Source organism: Rhinolophus sinicus, chromosome 18 (genome assembly GCF_057876585.1).
Source record: "Rhinolophus sinicus isolate RSI-liver-muscle chromosome 18, RSI-T2T, whole genome shotgun sequence".
Lineage (NCBI taxonomy): Eukaryota > Metazoa > Chordata > Mammalia > Chiroptera > Rhinolophidae > Rhinolophus > Rhinolophus sinicus.
The window spans coordinates 43,227,573-43,243,759 of NC_142518.1; the positions used below are offsets into that span (position 1 = coordinate 43,227,573).

General features: G+C 45.4%; 1 protein-coding gene across 1 annotated transcript in view; it reads right to left on the reverse strand.

The window, feature by feature from the left end:
- The window catches only part of MSN (moesin), a 66,551-nt gene extending 51,076 nt beyond the window's left edge, over positions 1–15,475 (reverse strand). The window contains exon 1 of the mRNA XM_019717510.3: positions 15,275–15,475. Coding sequence (XP_019573069.1) covers positions 15,275–15,286 — 12 coding nt within the window. The 5' untranslated portion in view covers positions 15,287–15,475. The remainder of the gene's footprint in view (positions 1–15,274) is intronic.
- Between the last annotated feature and the right edge of the window lie 712 nt (positions 15,476–16,187).

Below are 16,187 nucleotides of genomic sequence, written 5' to 3' on the forward strand. Positions count from 1 at the left end.
GTGTGAAGACATGGGAAAAGGGAGTGGAAATTGGCTGTGAACAAGCTGGCCACTCACAGGTAAACAGGCTCTCCAAGGTGCACAAGAAGGACAACTCCTCCCCATTCCTTGGCACTACTCAGCTCCATTCTGCCAGGGCTCAGCTCAACCCTCATTACATAATTTCTAGTGGACCACTAGGATTTTTGTTTGGCTTTCCAGTAGACCTAGCCAAAGGAGTCTGTGAAAGACTATTCCAACTTGACAATAGTAGCTATTAATTATCTATTCAACAAATATTTGTTGAGTACCTCTTCTATGCCAGGCTAGATACTGGGGATACAACGGGTAGTGGGAAACCATCCCCCTTCTCAAGAAGCTTATATTCTTAGTGAGTTAGCCTGCTAGAATGGAAAGATACACACCTGACAGTCTTGGCTTCAAGACTTGCTTCTGCCCCTGACTCACTAAGTGACCTTGAGCAAGACCCTCCCCCTTGTTGTATATTGTAGTTGACTAACAGATCTTCCATAGATTCAGGTAATTTGCTTCCTTTATAAAACATAAAATCCTGGGGTGGATTGTGGGTTTTCAAATTGCCAGGACAGCAGCAAGAAGCCATGGGTAGAATGTGGAGAAAACTAAAAGCACCTTAGATGGAGGAGAATTTCCATCCAAAGACTTTAAATCTGGCTTGGACGGTTCCCCATGAGTTGTTTGCCCAAGACTGGTGGGATGGGCAGGTCTTTGACGAGCATACGCGTATACGAGGAGTGATCAACAAATACGGTGAATGTTTAAATTTAAGCAGTAAGAAAAGATGGAATAGGACCATTTGTGACAACATGGATGGATCTTGAGATTAGAATGCTGAGCGAAACAAGTCAGACAGAAAAAGCAGAGAACCATATGATTTCATTTATATGTGGTATATGAACCAAAAACAACAAAAGAACGAGACAAACAAATGAGAAACAAAAACTCATAGACACAGACAACAGTTTAGTGGTTACCAGAGGGTAAGGGGGCTGGGGGGTGGGAAATGAGGGTAAGGGGGATCAGATATATGGTGATGGAAGGAGAACTGACTCTGGGTGGTGAACACACAATGGCATTTATAGATGATGTAATACAGAATTGTACACCTGAAATCTATGTAACTTTGCTAACAATTGTCACCCCAATAAACTTTAATTTAAAAAATTATTACAGTAAAAGACACATTGCCATCAATCCCCCTCAAAATACTCCCCCTCACTTCCAACAGACTCATCCCTTCATTCTTGCCACTTTCTGAAGCAGTTCTGGAAGTCCTCTTTCGTTGAGTGTCTTTAGTTGCACTCTCGTGCCTGCCTTGATGTTCTGAATCAATTCAAAACATTTACCATTCATGGTCATTTTGACTTTGGGGAAGAGCCAGAAGTTGCACGGTGCCAGATCCGGAGAGTAAGGTGGAAGAGGACACACCATAATGTTTTTATTTGACAGAAATTGCCGTACCAGAAGCGATGGGTGACATATAGCCTTTCTGTTGTGATCATGAAATATGGTGAATGCTGCTACCAAGTGCCATCCAATGGAAAGGCAGAGATCTTCAATATGGAAAGCGGCGTGTTGAACCTTATTAACAGTGTGTGACAAGTTTAAACTTGTTTGGTGAAGTCAGTCAGATGTGAGCTATGGTTGAAAGAAGGTGTTTTAAAGTATGTCGTAAATCATCCTCCATGATAACAATGCTCTGTGTCACACATCGCTTCTGGAATATAGCAATTTCTGTAAAATAAAAACATTACACTGTGTCCTCATCCACCTTATTCACTGGATCTGGCACTGTGCAACTTCTGGCTCTTCCCCAAAGTCAAAATGATCCAGGACATCGAGGCAGCTTCGACATTGCAACTAAAGACACTCACAAAAGAGGACTTCCAGAACTGCTTCAGAAAGTGGCAAGAACAATGGGATAAGTGTGTTTGACATGAGAGGGAATATTTTGAGGGGGAATAATGGCAATGTGTCTTTTACTGTAATACAGTTTTTTAAATTTAAACATTCACCATATTTTTTGATCACACCTTACAGTAAGTGACAGACACAGAGACATGTCCTTCTAACAGTGCATGGCAGGCTTGGGGACAGAAGGTCTGAAAAGGTGCCCAGTTTCACTGCAGTTTCTATAAATACTTCCACCTCCAGCTGAAGGGATGTTGGGAAACCCTCTACTCTAGTACCACTCATTTGATGCTAAAGAGCTGAGGAGAAGGTGGCACCTCCCTCCCCAGCCACTTGTGGCCATTCTTGAGTAGGGCTGTGATGGGGCCACTTGGAGCCATTCTGCGCAGGTGAGTGGGGAGATGGGACTCCCCTGCATACCTCCCACTAAAACCACCAGGCTGTGGGGCACCTGCAGGAATGTTTGCTCGAGGGAACCATAGCATCTGGCATTCTGGGCTCAGAGCCTTAATAAGAAACACACATAAAACAGAATTTTAAGAGGCCAACTGGAAGAAAAATTCTAGGGTATCCTGGGCCACCCTCCCGCCCCTGTTCCCCACACCTCACAGAGCACTTTCAGATGCATTAGCGCCTAAATCTTGACCAAAACCCTAAGAAGTAGGATGCTCTTTCTTTTTTCACAGATGGAAAACGGATATCCAAAATGGTTTGAAAAATTTGCACTGGTAGGTCAAGGCCAGCAAGACTCTTTCAGGCCTCTCCCCCCGCCCCACCCCCAGGTGCTAATGCACCCTTCCCTTCTCCAAGGTATATTTTCTTTTCTTTTTTTAAATTAAGTTTATTGGGGTGACAATGGTTAGTAAAATTACATAGGTTTCAAGTGTATAATTCTGTAATATATCATCTATATATCTCATTGTGTGCTCACCACCCAGAGTCAGTTCTCTTTCCATCACCTTATATTTGAACTCCTTTACCCTCTTCTACCACCCTCTTCCCCCACCCCTTACCCTCTGGTAACCACTAAATTGTTGTCTGTGTCTATGAGTTTTTGTTTATTTGTTTGTCTTGTTCCTTTGTTGCTTTCAGTTTTATATTTCACATATGAGTGAAATCACATGGTTCTCGACTTTTTCTGTCTGACTTATTTCGCTTAGCATAATAATCTCAAGATCCACCAATGTTGTTGCAAATGGCAGTATTTTATATGGATAGATCATCCAAACAAATAGGTATGTTTTCTCTGAGACTAGTGCCTAGTATGTTCTACCAGGGGTTCACCCAACACTGTTGGATCCCTTGCATATATTACTGCTGCTTCTCCCTCTCAATGTCTGTAACTGATTATATACTCTTCAAAGGCCTGACCATCCCTAACCACCTCCACCTGGACAACAACCCCTTCTTGAGGTAGAGGAGTTAGAAATTTTCAAATCCAAAAGTTTACTGAAGAAGAAATCCTGGGAGCCCAGATGGCTGCAATACCACATGTTAAGTATAATAACAGAAATTCCTACAAAGCACAGTGGGCACACAGAAGATGGTGTAACTAATACTACCTGGGAGTATTAAAGAAAGCTTCTAGTGGAGGTGACATGGAGTGGGGGGAAGTGAAGAAGAGACACTTGACACTTTAAGCTGAAAGAAAAAGCACGTGCTAAACCTAAAAGATATAAGAGGTGTGACTTACTTGGGGAAACTTGACCCCATAAAGCTACAGCATAGCGTACATGTGGGGAGAAGTGGGAGCCGAGTCTGGAGAGGCGCTAGGCTTGAGCCAGGGATCAAAATGTTCTCCCTGTATACCATACTAAGGGGTTTATATTTTGTCTTGTTCACATTCACTGCAGTGTTATAAAAACTGGCAAATGCTGGGGGCAATACAAATGCCCCCCTCCCCTTACAGGGGAATGATTAAGTAAATTACGACATAGCCATTGGATGGAATTTTGTAAAGCCATTGCAACAGTCATTTTTAAAAACTAAATAGCATTTACCTAAGTTTTTAGTGGTAAGTAAGGATAAAGAAGTAGGATGTTTTATGTACACCATGACTGCATCATGGAAAATTAAGGTACATATATGAGATGTGACAAGAAATACACATAAATAAAAATTGCTATGTTAAAATGGTGGGCTTATAGAACAGTTTGCCTCTATTTGCTAAACTTTGTCATATGCCATGTCGGGTTTTATAAACATGGGAAATATAAAAATAAAGAATCACTCTTTTCCCATTTGACTCTTCTTTCCTTCTACTTCTCCCCCCTCTACCTGCTTGCCTACTCTCCCTCAGCAACAGCCATTCTAATCTACCACCTGCAACTGGATTCCTTAACAACCCATGTGAGGCCCCTAAGAAGGAAAGGCTGCCAGCAAGGTGGCTGCTCCCAATAGCAAGCTCCTGCATGACCCAGAAGCCATTCCAGCTCAATGCTGGGGAAGAATCTTCCATGCAAAAGCATTACCCAGCTCTACCCACTAAGCTTTCTCTGAAAACTGCCCTAGGCACTTTTCCCTAAGGAAGGAAGACAGGTGCCAAGAAGATTTCTATCTTATTCTCCCTCCAGGGGGCTCAGGGGAAGTGAAGATCATGCTCATGGCCAACTCCTAGGTGGCTGAGATACAGCCTGGATCCTTGATTCACCTGCAAGCTCTATATAAAATGTCACTAAGGAAGAAGAATGAAAACAGATCTAGCCAAGGGTACACCATCTCCAGGAATTTGCTTATGCCCCATCAGCCCATCAGTCCCTCATGGGAAATTCAGAAATCCCTCTCCTTTGATCTACAGGTCTAACACCAAAGGAAGTCATATTCACAAAATGCAGGATCAGTTGAAGGCTGAAAGCCAGGCGTGGGGCAATCTCCCTCACTAGAAATCCCTCCGCTTCACTCCACCCAAACCCACATCACCTAGCGCTCCCCATCCAAGGGCAACATAGACATCAGTGACTCAGACAGGGGAAGGGGAAGGGGAGTTTGGCAAATTTAAGACTCAGCCAAAAGCAATGTCATAGACTTAAAGAGAGGGATGTTGTGGGGGGAGGTGGTAGAGGAAGTCAAATCACATTTGCATTCAGTTTTGGTTTGTTTCTTGGTCTTCCCCTTCTCTGCTAGAACAATGACCAATTCAAGGGTCTTCTATTTTTCCTGGAGTCACCAATGACCCAAAATAGCTAGCAACTGTGGTTTGCAGGCTGGATTCCAAGGCCCCACCCAAAACACTCAGTCAACAGTGTGTCTCTCTGAGCCAGGATGCCCACAGCGAGCTCTGTGTTTGGTGGATCCAATACCTCTACGCAGAGCTCACTGAAATAGAAAGGACTACTTTACACATTGATAGCTGGTTGGGGTGGGAGAGGAGGAGAACAATACTCCCAATGTCATTCTAAAGAGAAGAGTGCAACTTCTCCAGTCACTGCTCTCTGTTCTATTATGGTCTTTCCAAGAACTCCTTAGTATCTTCTTAAAGACTGGGCACAGGTAATCAGAAAGTCAGAAAAAGTCAATGTTTCATTTTCCAGATAAGAAAACTAAGGCCCATAAAAGTGACTTGCCCAAGGTCACACTGAGAGAGAATAAAAACCAGATATCCTGATTTGGTACACTATTCTATTCATTTCTATTCATTTCTTCTATTCATTTCTACCATTTCTACTAAAAAGCATTTGGAAAGAGAGAGAGAAGTTACCCAAGCTAAGTGTCAAAAGCTCAGCTCTTCTGACCTAGGGCTAGACAGCTCAGAACTGGGAATGAGAGGCAGAGGGACATTGGACCCAGCCCACTCAGGAAAGCCAAGTAAAAACCATAGGTATACAAAAGGCACACAAAGTACTTAGCAACTGGAAGGCTTTATCTACTCCAGAGGAATAGTTTCAGATGCTGAGAGCCCCTGCCCTACCCTGCCCCACCCCATCCCCATACTCTGAGCCTTTTCAGGCCAAGCAAGACTACTCCTAGGCTATCAGAGTTCTAGGTAAGAAGCTAGAAGGGGCTACCGGGCTGGGTCGAGAGAGCAAGGAGAAATAAGAAAGCAGGGTGGAGAAATCAGTCATTCCAGAGCTCTCCTATCTTCCTCTCTCCTCTCCCATTCCTCCTATCAGAGTCTCGACTCCTGCTTTAAACAGGCCCTAAACAAAGGGAAAAGTTTGCAAGTGAAACTATATAAACTTGAAGAAGGCGTTCCCTGTACCAGAGAACAGAGTACTAGTTGAGGTGGCGAAGGGCATTTGAGGGGGGAGAAAACAGCCAAATAAGGCATACTTGACTGGTAGAGAATCATCAGGAAAGGTTCCAGAAGGTGATGTCGCAGAGAGGAAGCCTTTAGTCATTGGTTTCCTCTGGCAACTGGCCTAAGGCCAGGAGGCAAACTCCCAACCTTAGGAAAATGCCCAGGCTATGGCAGAGAGAAAGGTAACTAGGCTTGATTTTCCCCAGGCCCACCTCAGGCCCTGCTGGAACAGCTCTCCAAGTACCAGCAGAGAGGTGTGATGTAACCCTGAAGCAAAATGGCAGACATTCTCACCAAGCATGTTAGATCCACCATGGCCCAGGTGCCCAGAGGAGTAAGGAATCTGGGGAAGGGGGATTTGCTGTACTATGGATACAGATTTCTGATCCTGCTGATATTTTCATGTTAGAGAAAAGAAAAAAATCAAAGGCAAAGAGGTAAGTGACCTTTGTTCTCAGCAAGAAAACTGCTATGGGTTAGTCAGTCTCCCAGGAGTATCTGCAAGGAGGTTTGGAGAGGAATTTAGCTCACTTAAAGCCCTTGAAGATAGCAAAGATTTGTACAACTTAACTACTGACAGCCAAATTGGCTGTTACCTTGACCCCCACCCTCCAACTCCATTCCACAGATTAGTCAACTCCAATTAAAGATTACAACAGGTAAGAGTCTCTGGTTGTACTTAATCTAACCTTCAGGCTGAGCTTTCTGAAAAAGGCGACGGGCAGATTAGACCAAGACAGTAAGGTCAGGAACCTTATCTAAACACACTTCACTGGAGAAAAACAAGCCTTGATCCTTCCCAGGTATTTGGGGGAGGCCGGGACTAAAGAGAGGAAAGGAAAAGCTGACCAAGCCTGATAGGCATGCCTTGTTACTCCTCCCAGGCTGTCCCCTGTGACCTCCCACATATATACCAAGGAGAGGATTTCTCAGGATTATACTTTGTTTTGTATGACCAAATGCCCACATCTCAACTTTTCTCTCATTAGGCCCTGATTGATACCCTGGCCACACAAAGTATCTATCAAATTCCCCCAAAGTAGAAGGGTTACTACGGATGGAAAGAAACTTAAACTTTCAGTCACCAATCATAGGAGCTATCCGGCAAAACATTACTGCAAAACAAGCACAGTGGTAGGTCACCATACCAGTGGCCTAGGAGCTATGTCAACACTTACCTTATGCCACAAGATGCCCATTGAAAGGAGCATCAAATCTGGTTCTGTCATCAGGCACAGCCAAAAAAATGTGCTTTGAAAATCACCCAAAGGACCATTTCTACAAGTTTAAGGTCCAGATGCTAGAGCTGTGCCCTGGCCAGAAAATGCCACACTTTTTACCCTCTCACAATCACACACTAATAAGTCCTCACACATTTCAATTCCATCCCAAATACCTATCTAACAGTAAAGCCATTGGGAGAACTGAAAGTTGTTTTTAGGTTGCTGACCTAGAGAGTAATCACTAAGCTCTATTCCTTGGTTTAACCAATATGGAAACATGAAGAGCCTCTCACATACCTACTTGGGCAACAAAAACAACAAAATTTGTTTTAGTTAATTCACCCAATTCTGGAAATCCCAAGGTACAGTCTCCCAACAAACCCCTTCAGAAGTTTTGCCAATTGAGATAGGACTGTTGGCTCCAACAGACCCCAGCACGAGGAACTAGGTCTATGATCACATGTACTCTGTGGCTCCCCTTGAAACAATCAGCATCTCAAGCCTTCCTTCATTTCAGGCCCACATATCAAAACCACATCACTCTCCCACCCAGAATGGCCAATGCCCCCAAGTATACACATCCTTCAAATCCCTGTTCATGTCCCAGTAAACTACCTTCTTAAAATCTCTAGAAAATGACATGTATGTATTTTTTCAAACTTTTTAACTGAGTTAGCCCTAAATCTCCAATTAAATAGTAGACCTGCAAAAGCAGCAGTTGTATCCTCTATTCATTTATTTGTATCCATTATATAGTAAATAGTACCTAGCAACCCCTCGAATGGTGAGAATGCAGCTGCCTGCCTTCTTTCTTACCCATTCTACCTAGCAAAGGGTTGGGCAGATAGTAGTTCTGTAAATAATCATAATAGCTAACATATGCATAGCCCCTATTAGATGCTAGACACACTTCTAAGCATTTTACATGAATTGCCTCATTTAATTTTCACAACACCCCTACGAGATAGGCACTATTATTATCTTCACTTTACAGTTGAGGAAAATGAAGCACAGAAGTTAAGTAACTTGCCCAAGGCTACACACCTAATTGGTCACAGAGCGGGGATTTGAGCCCAAGCAATCTGGTTCTAGAGCGTGTATTTTTACCATTACTTTATGCTCCCTTTCGACCATGTTTCCCCAAAAATAAGACCTAGCCAGACAATCAGCTTTAATGTGTCTTTTGGAGCAAAAATTAATATAAGACCCGGTCTTATTTTACTATAAGACCAGGTGTAATGTAATATAATATAATATAATATAATATAATATAATATAATATAATACCGGGTCTTATATTAATTTTTGCTCCAAAAGATGCATTACAGCTGATTGTCCAGCTAGGTCTTATTTTCGGGGAAACACAGTATGAAAGCTTGAAAAGAACTTTCTAGCTAGCTACCTGCCCCAGGTTTAGCCTACAACACCTAGAGATACATAGTGAAGGTTGAGTCCAGGGGACTGAAGTCTGTATTCAATGGTTGCCACAGCAGCAAAATTGTCATCAAAGTGGAAAGGAAAGTACCATAATATTCTCCTAACTCAAGGAACCACACGTCAAGCTGGAGCACTGAGTGAAAATACAAAGTCAGAGCTCAAAATTTTAAATGGCAAGGAGAAAGCGGGGAATTTAGGTGAGGGGCAGGAAGGAAGAGAGAAAAGTCATTCTGAGGCCTCAGAAATGAATCACCCACTGACTGAAACCTGCTACAGCAGAAGCTATTTAGGGGAACTCCATTGCAGCCATCTTGTTAACATAATCACCACAGGGCCGATTCTCTGGAAGTCTGTGTCCCCTGGGTGAAAAGAGTCATCCTTCCAAGACAGGCAAGTCCAATGAGAGACCACTAACATGGAATCAGGAAAGCCAAGTTCTCCTACCAAAACTATTATCAACTTTATATGATCCCAAACAAGTGGGCTGGCCCCTTTGGCTATGAATATAGAAAAGAAGTAACTCTACTCCATAAAAATTCTTAGGACAGTGAAGTCTAGTCTCAAGCAGGAAAATGTGGCTAGTCTCCTCTCCTTACAGCCTTTCAGTGCATACGTCCACCTTCTACCACCCTTCAGAGTCAAAGCAGAGCACTTACCTTCCCGGGAAGTGCTACAAAGAATCCCAAAGGCACAGTCAGAGCCCGAACTATCTCCATATAAAGTAACCTCTAAGGTCAGCTCTACACACTCAGAAGGACTTGCTCTTCCCATGACCACAATAACACTATGGTCAAGTCGCCCTCAGCACAGAGAGAGAAAACACTGAGCACCCTGCAGAGACTGCCATTTATAAGGCAGACATACAAAATTCCTCTGGTATACTAGGGGCCAGGCAAGTTGGATTTTAGTCCCAGCCCTATTACCAGTTCACTCAAATCACTTCCCTTTTCTGGGGTTTGGTGTCCCCATCTAAAGCATAAAGGTTGAACTAAAAAGTTTAAGGCCAGTTCAGTTGCTCTGTGGTTCAAATCACTCCTGTAAGAAACCTAGACCATTCAGAACAATTGGCTAAAGGGAAGCTTAAGGCTGAGGAAGTTCTGGGTCATCCTAAGTAGAGATGCATTTGAAATGCTGCACCCCACAACAGCTAGCCCTCAGCTCACTGGTGGTAGACACATTAGGAGGTTGGTTTATGCCCACCACCTCCTCAGTGTCTACCAATATATCTAACTACCACACTCACAAGTTTAAAAGGAAATATGAAATATAACCTAGTAACTTCCTGGCCTTTCAGAAGAGCTACAAGCAGTATATGCTATCAACAGTCAGTGAGAAGAAAGGGAGGGGAACTCATGAAGTTTTCAGTGTTTATCTGAGGCTCTCATTTGGTTTCTTTCTTGTTCCTCAGTAAGGAAAGACATAATCCTTTCCCCTCCATAGACTCAAGAAGAAATGGCCAAGAACACTCATGCCAGTGTTCTTCTCAGAGCTACTAATGAAATAAACCAACTTCCAAGCAATAAACTCTCCATCCTGAACTAAGTACCCAGGAAGAAACAGCACTCCAGAGGTGTAAGGGGACAAGTAGATACACTTTAGCAAGTGCTGTTCAACTTTGTATTCCCAGCATAGCCTAGTATACTGCCTAGTACATGGAAAGCACTCAAATTTTGAGGAAAGAATGTTTCAAGAATATTAGTACTGGAAGGGTCCCTAGAGTACACCTATTACTATTACAGTACAGTTCCCTCATGACAAGCTAGAGAGACTGAGGGCCTAAAGAAGAGATTTGCCTTAAAGGCCTATTTCATTTGGATCAGTTTACTGAGAACAGGGAAGATAATCTTTTTACATGGAAAGAGAAGAAAAATTCTCAGTTCAGGGTTACTTGCCATTTCCAAACACCCATGTTCCAAATCAATGTATTCCTGAGCTAACCCTCTAAGTAATCGCTTCTGTACCACAAATCAGAACCTGGAATTGAAAAGTTTTTCAGCTCTATCAAGCATGAAATGGGAGGAGGGATGAACAGCAAAGCCAGCCAATCATGACAAGAGCACCTCCTTCACTTGACCAACAGACTGCCCCAAAGGAGACCACCTTTGTACTCTGTTTTTAAATATGGGGGCAGAAGAGTGGGATGGGGTAGCAGGGAAAAAAGATTTTGAGTTGGGAAAGATGTACATGATAAACTCAGTTCTATCTTTGAAAGATCAGAAACAGACTGTTCCCAGCCAGTAATGATGCCAATCAGTAACTCTAGCCGTGAAAGGCCCAACCTTAGCAGTGTTGGTAGCCTGATCTTGTCCCCTCTGGGGAACTTGAGGCTAGAAATTCCAGTGGGGGGGGACTCCCAGGAAGATACAAAAGGGACCTAGACACACTGTTGCCAAGCAACACTATTTGAACAGGGTTCGGAATATATGTAGCTATTATCTCATCTCATCCAGAGAGAACTGGATTTGGAGTCAGGGAGATAGACCAGATGACCTCTAAATGTCCCTTCTAGCTCCACCATTAAGTAAAGCAGTCTCCTGAGAGGAGGAAGAGAAAAGTAAGAACACCCTTAAAACAAGCTATTGTTACAGGCAGCTAGAGAATAATTGTGAGTTAGCTGACTAGTGGTCAATACCATCTCTGTCATCCACTCACAGAGCAACCTTCCCATCTCCAAGCCTAACACGAGAGCGTATAGATTAGTTGGTGCCTTCAAAGGTCCCATGAATGCCCTCCTGCCCTACCAGCAGCCCCTCTCTGCCCAGAGGGCTATTCAAGGAGAAGCCTAAAGGAAATCTCCAAGATGGTTCCTGCTCTGTCTCTATCATCTACATTTTCACAAAGGGACGAGTGAACTGGATTACCAAAGAAGTGGAGAGATGCAAGATCCAAAGAGTCACCCTTCTCTCACATAACCTCCATTCCTGATCCATTGCCCCACCCTGAAGTCTGTAGGCAGGGCTAGTTCAAAGGTTAAAAAAAGACTGAGATTCTGCCTCCTATTCACCAAGTACCACTTTAGTGCCACTCAAGTGTCTCAAGCAATGCTAGGAATGGCAGGAGAATAAACAGTCCACACTGCCCCTGTTAAAGTTTAGCCGAATGCAGACCTAGAAGTTTTCAAGTACTTCAAGGAGCTGGGCTCTATGTCTGCTGACATGAATGGTCCCATCAGTGGCCACTTAACCACCTTTCCCTTGACCTGCGGAGCTCAGGCTAAAAACCCAGGAAATTGAAAAGGTTTTACCAAGACTGACCCCCTAACTAAGACCCAGATTTAAGTCCTGCTTTGCTACTGGCATGCTGCACCATTCTAGGTCAGTCCTTCCCTGGGTGGGCCTCAGTTCCCACATCTATATCATGAGAAGGGTTGGACTTGACAGTCAAAGAAACTTTTCAACTCTAACAAACCAAATCTCAAGAACACCTTGAAAATTCAAAATAATCTCTTTTTAGGGAATCCAAGAGTGTCCCAAAGACTTTGTGATCTAAAAACAGTTATAGAGGGTAGAAAGGAAGAAAGGCCTTTTTTTTAATTTTTAACATCACCAGAAAGTGGAGATGGCAGTTGATAAGTTCTCCATTCTGGCTACTAAAACAGACCCAGGAAACTGGCAACTAGAAGCAGAATATTAGAATTGGCGTCAGACAGAAAAAGCAGAGAACCATATGATTTCACTGATATGTGGTATATAAACCAAAAACAACAAAAGAACAAGACAAACAAATGAGAAACAAAAACTCATAGACACAGACAATAGTTTAGTGGTTACCAGAGGGTAAGGGGGGCGGGGGGTGGGAGATGAGGGTAAGGGGGATCAAATATATGGCGATGGAAGGAGAACTGACTCTGGGTGATGAACACACAATGGGATTTATAGATGATGTAATAGAGAATTGTACACCTGAAATCTATGTAATTTTACTAACAATTGTCACCTCAATAAATTGAAAAAAAAAGAATTGGAAGGGAGGGCGTGCAGAGGGGCATGTCGTAACAGATTCAGATTGACTGAGGGAGACAATTGGTTGTAAAAGTGAAACCAATCCTGGACAGACTATAGACATGGTTCATGTGAATGAGCGGATTTGATTTTTCCACTACCCTTCCCTATGTGTCATACTCCAGAAATAGCCTGAAGTACACTAGTGAAGGAGTGGAGAACAAGGAATTTTCTCCCTTCATTAAAGCTACTAGCTGATATGCAGTGAACTAGGGTGTGCCCCTGGACACCTCAGCATTGAGATGAGAAATGAGAAAACAGGAGGCACCTTGTGATGCCCCCAACTCTCACCAAGAGACCACACAAATGCCAACATTGGTTACTTTGCCCAAATTATCCACTCCCTTTTATCTGAGGACCAGGAAGGCTTGAGAACAGGAGACAACTTGTGTTGGGCAGAAAAGGGGACTCCACTTCAAGAACCCAATCATTGAGTCAGAATACAGGGTCAATATGATGAGCATCAAAAAGCCTAAACCCCAATCTTGGTTGTCACCATGTGATCTTAGGTAGGTCCTCCCTATAGGCCTAACTACCTTCATTAGTTGAAAGAGAGCGAGGTATTAGATCAATAGTCTCAGAGGTCCCTTTCAAGTTAAGATTGTATGGTCTTTTCAGGCATGATATAGTTGTTTCTCCTAGAAGTTTATCATTCCTTGAGCCAAACAGCATGGGAAATTCTCCAAATCTTCCAGTGTATCAAAATTCAGCCCTCTCCTTCCAACTTGATTCAAGTTTCAGTCAATCTACATAAAAATGCCTTCAGTATCCAGGTACATTCAGTACCCTAGGCTTAGCATCAAACAGCCCATACTCCAGTCTCTCTCCATACCCATGATAAAGATCACCATGCCACCTTCTTTGCCATTTTGACTTAGATGGAATGGTTAAGGCCCCTTTGAGACAATTTCCAGACCCATCAAGTTGTGTTTAAATGTGAGAGAGCTCAGAATTGAAAATGAGAGATTCCACTAGAGAACAGAAGTCATGGGCAGTCTATTCCCAGAGAGCCACCTACCTATTTAGGCCCATCTGTACCTCAAGAGGAGTGAAAGAGTCAACCACAGGGATAAACCCAAGGAGAGGCTCCTGGGGGTGGGAGGGTAAGTGTGGAAAAGCCCCATGGCGTAAAACCAACAATTTAAAGGAGAGATAGAAGCACATACTTGTTGAAAACTTAGTGCTTCTGAAGGACAAGGTTTGAAAAGGCAAGAATGACTTGGCAATAAGGCTGGAATACAGCAACCTGGCAACCAAAGCTCAGCACACACCCAAAGAACTGGATCCTGACTCCTCTTATCCAGAGACCCCCCAGCCCTTCTCAAGGCTGCTAGTCACTATCTCAGCTCTACAAGGCTCAGGCAGTCCTAGAGAGGGTTCCGGGAGAACTGCACAGCCTAGTCCAGTCCAACAAGCTGCTTGGCCTAAAGGACTCAAACCAAGGTGGTCACCAGGCCTTCCTGGGCAAGGGAAGGGCCCCAGCAGCCATTTGGCATGACTTGCACAAAAGCAAGCAGGGCTCATTATTCAGGCACACTCCTCCCCCACCCCACCCTCCTGGGCATCCGGCCCCCCTAGGCCCCACTCCCAGGAGGCTTCTGCTCTTCTCATAACAGCCAGTGGGTTAGAGACCAGATCCTAGAAGCTACCACCACTCTAGAAAGGTGTGGCCCTACAGGAAAGAATCCACACCTCACAGAACAGTCCGGAGGGGATAGGAGGAGATAGCGAGTCATTAAGTAATGGGAAGGGCAGGGATTTGGCGAGTGGAGAGGACGAAGAACCCAGTCTTCTCCCCTAGGAGGTAGGGCAGACCTCCCTTCAGATTGGTGCCTAGTGAAGTGTTAGTGCACTTGGGTAAAAGCAAGCAGCCTCAATGAGTCCTTCCACAACTCTCTCCTACCCCCTCCCCCCCCCACCAGTGGGAAACAGCTGGAGGCGCCTGGGGAGGCTGTGGGGAAGGTGAGTGGGGGTGCGGGATCCGCCCTTAGGATCTCCCTCCTTCCACCTTGCTTCTTGGTTCCCATGGCCCCTCCTGGACAGTGACAGCCTTGCTTCAGAACGGCGCCAATTTCAGGACTGGGGGACGTGTTCTCCTTCGGACCAGAGTCTTCTCCCCCACTCCCATGGCCTGTCAGGGACAAGAGAACTTGGGCCCCCAAGGAAGCCTTCTCAACGGTCGCATCCCAGATGTAGGGAACTGGAATGTGAGAACCATAACAGCCCCTCCCAGTCCACACTTCTTGCCCGGGACCACCTCAAGCCCCCCACCCCCCGAGGGCGCGCCATACCAGGACTCCACTCCTGCCCCTCCCGACCACAGGCCCTGGCGTAGGGCGCGGCGTCCCGAGCCGGCGGGTAGCTGGCCAAGTCCCCAGCCATCATCAAGGGGCTACAAGGGTCAGCTAGAGACCCTGGGGCCGGCAGCGCCCACCCCGGACACTCACCGTCTTAGGCATGGTGGCGGCAAAAGCGGCGGAGTTGGCGAAGTTTGGCTCGGAGCTGTGGGGCAGCGCTGAGCACAAAGTACACACCGCTCGGATTCCGGGGGCTGGGGGCTCGGATTGGGTCCCTCACTAGAGTCGGGGCGACTGCTGGGCTTCCTGCTAACGGGCCACGACTTCACAAACCCCACCCAGGAAAGAGCCGCCCCCGTCGCGCCGCCAGCTCCTTTATGTGGCCGGGCTTCCGCGCCGCTCCCCGCCCTCGCGCCCGCCTCCTTGCTGTCCGCCTGCCTCGCTCCGCCCAGTCCAGCCCTGCCCAGGCCGGCCACATAAACCACGTGGGTGCTGGACTGGGCCTGGGCGCCCCAAGTGGGGCTCCCCCCCAATCCATACCCACCCTGCTCCTCTCCCACCCACTTCACAGCCCCTAGACCTCTGCATCTGGGCCATCCGGGCCCTGCGGCCCCACCCCCAAACAGGGCCGGACCCAAGGCCGCACCCTGGGCTGCACCCTGGCAGAGACTTAGGCAGCCCCTGACTGCAACTTTCCACTGATGAGGAGCTCGCTACCTATCAAAACTGCCTGTTACCTCTCAAGACACCTCTGACTCTTAGAATGTTCTTCCTGTGTGTATCTGAACTCCTTTTCTCTGTGGCTTCCATCTGTGGATCTTACAGCTGATCCCTGGGGCCACTCAAATCCCCTGCTACCCCTCATAACTCCCCAGAGGTTTGAAGATCTCCTGTCCCCCTGAAAATTTTCTTCTCTTGGCTAAACCGCCTCAACTCCTCCAACACTTCATCAGTTCTCTTCTGTAGGCCTCTATATCCCTTTCCCCATTGTATTTCCTCCCTATCCTTGCTTACTCCTCATTTTCATCAGAATTGGGCTCCTTTTCCCCATATCTGTCCTCTA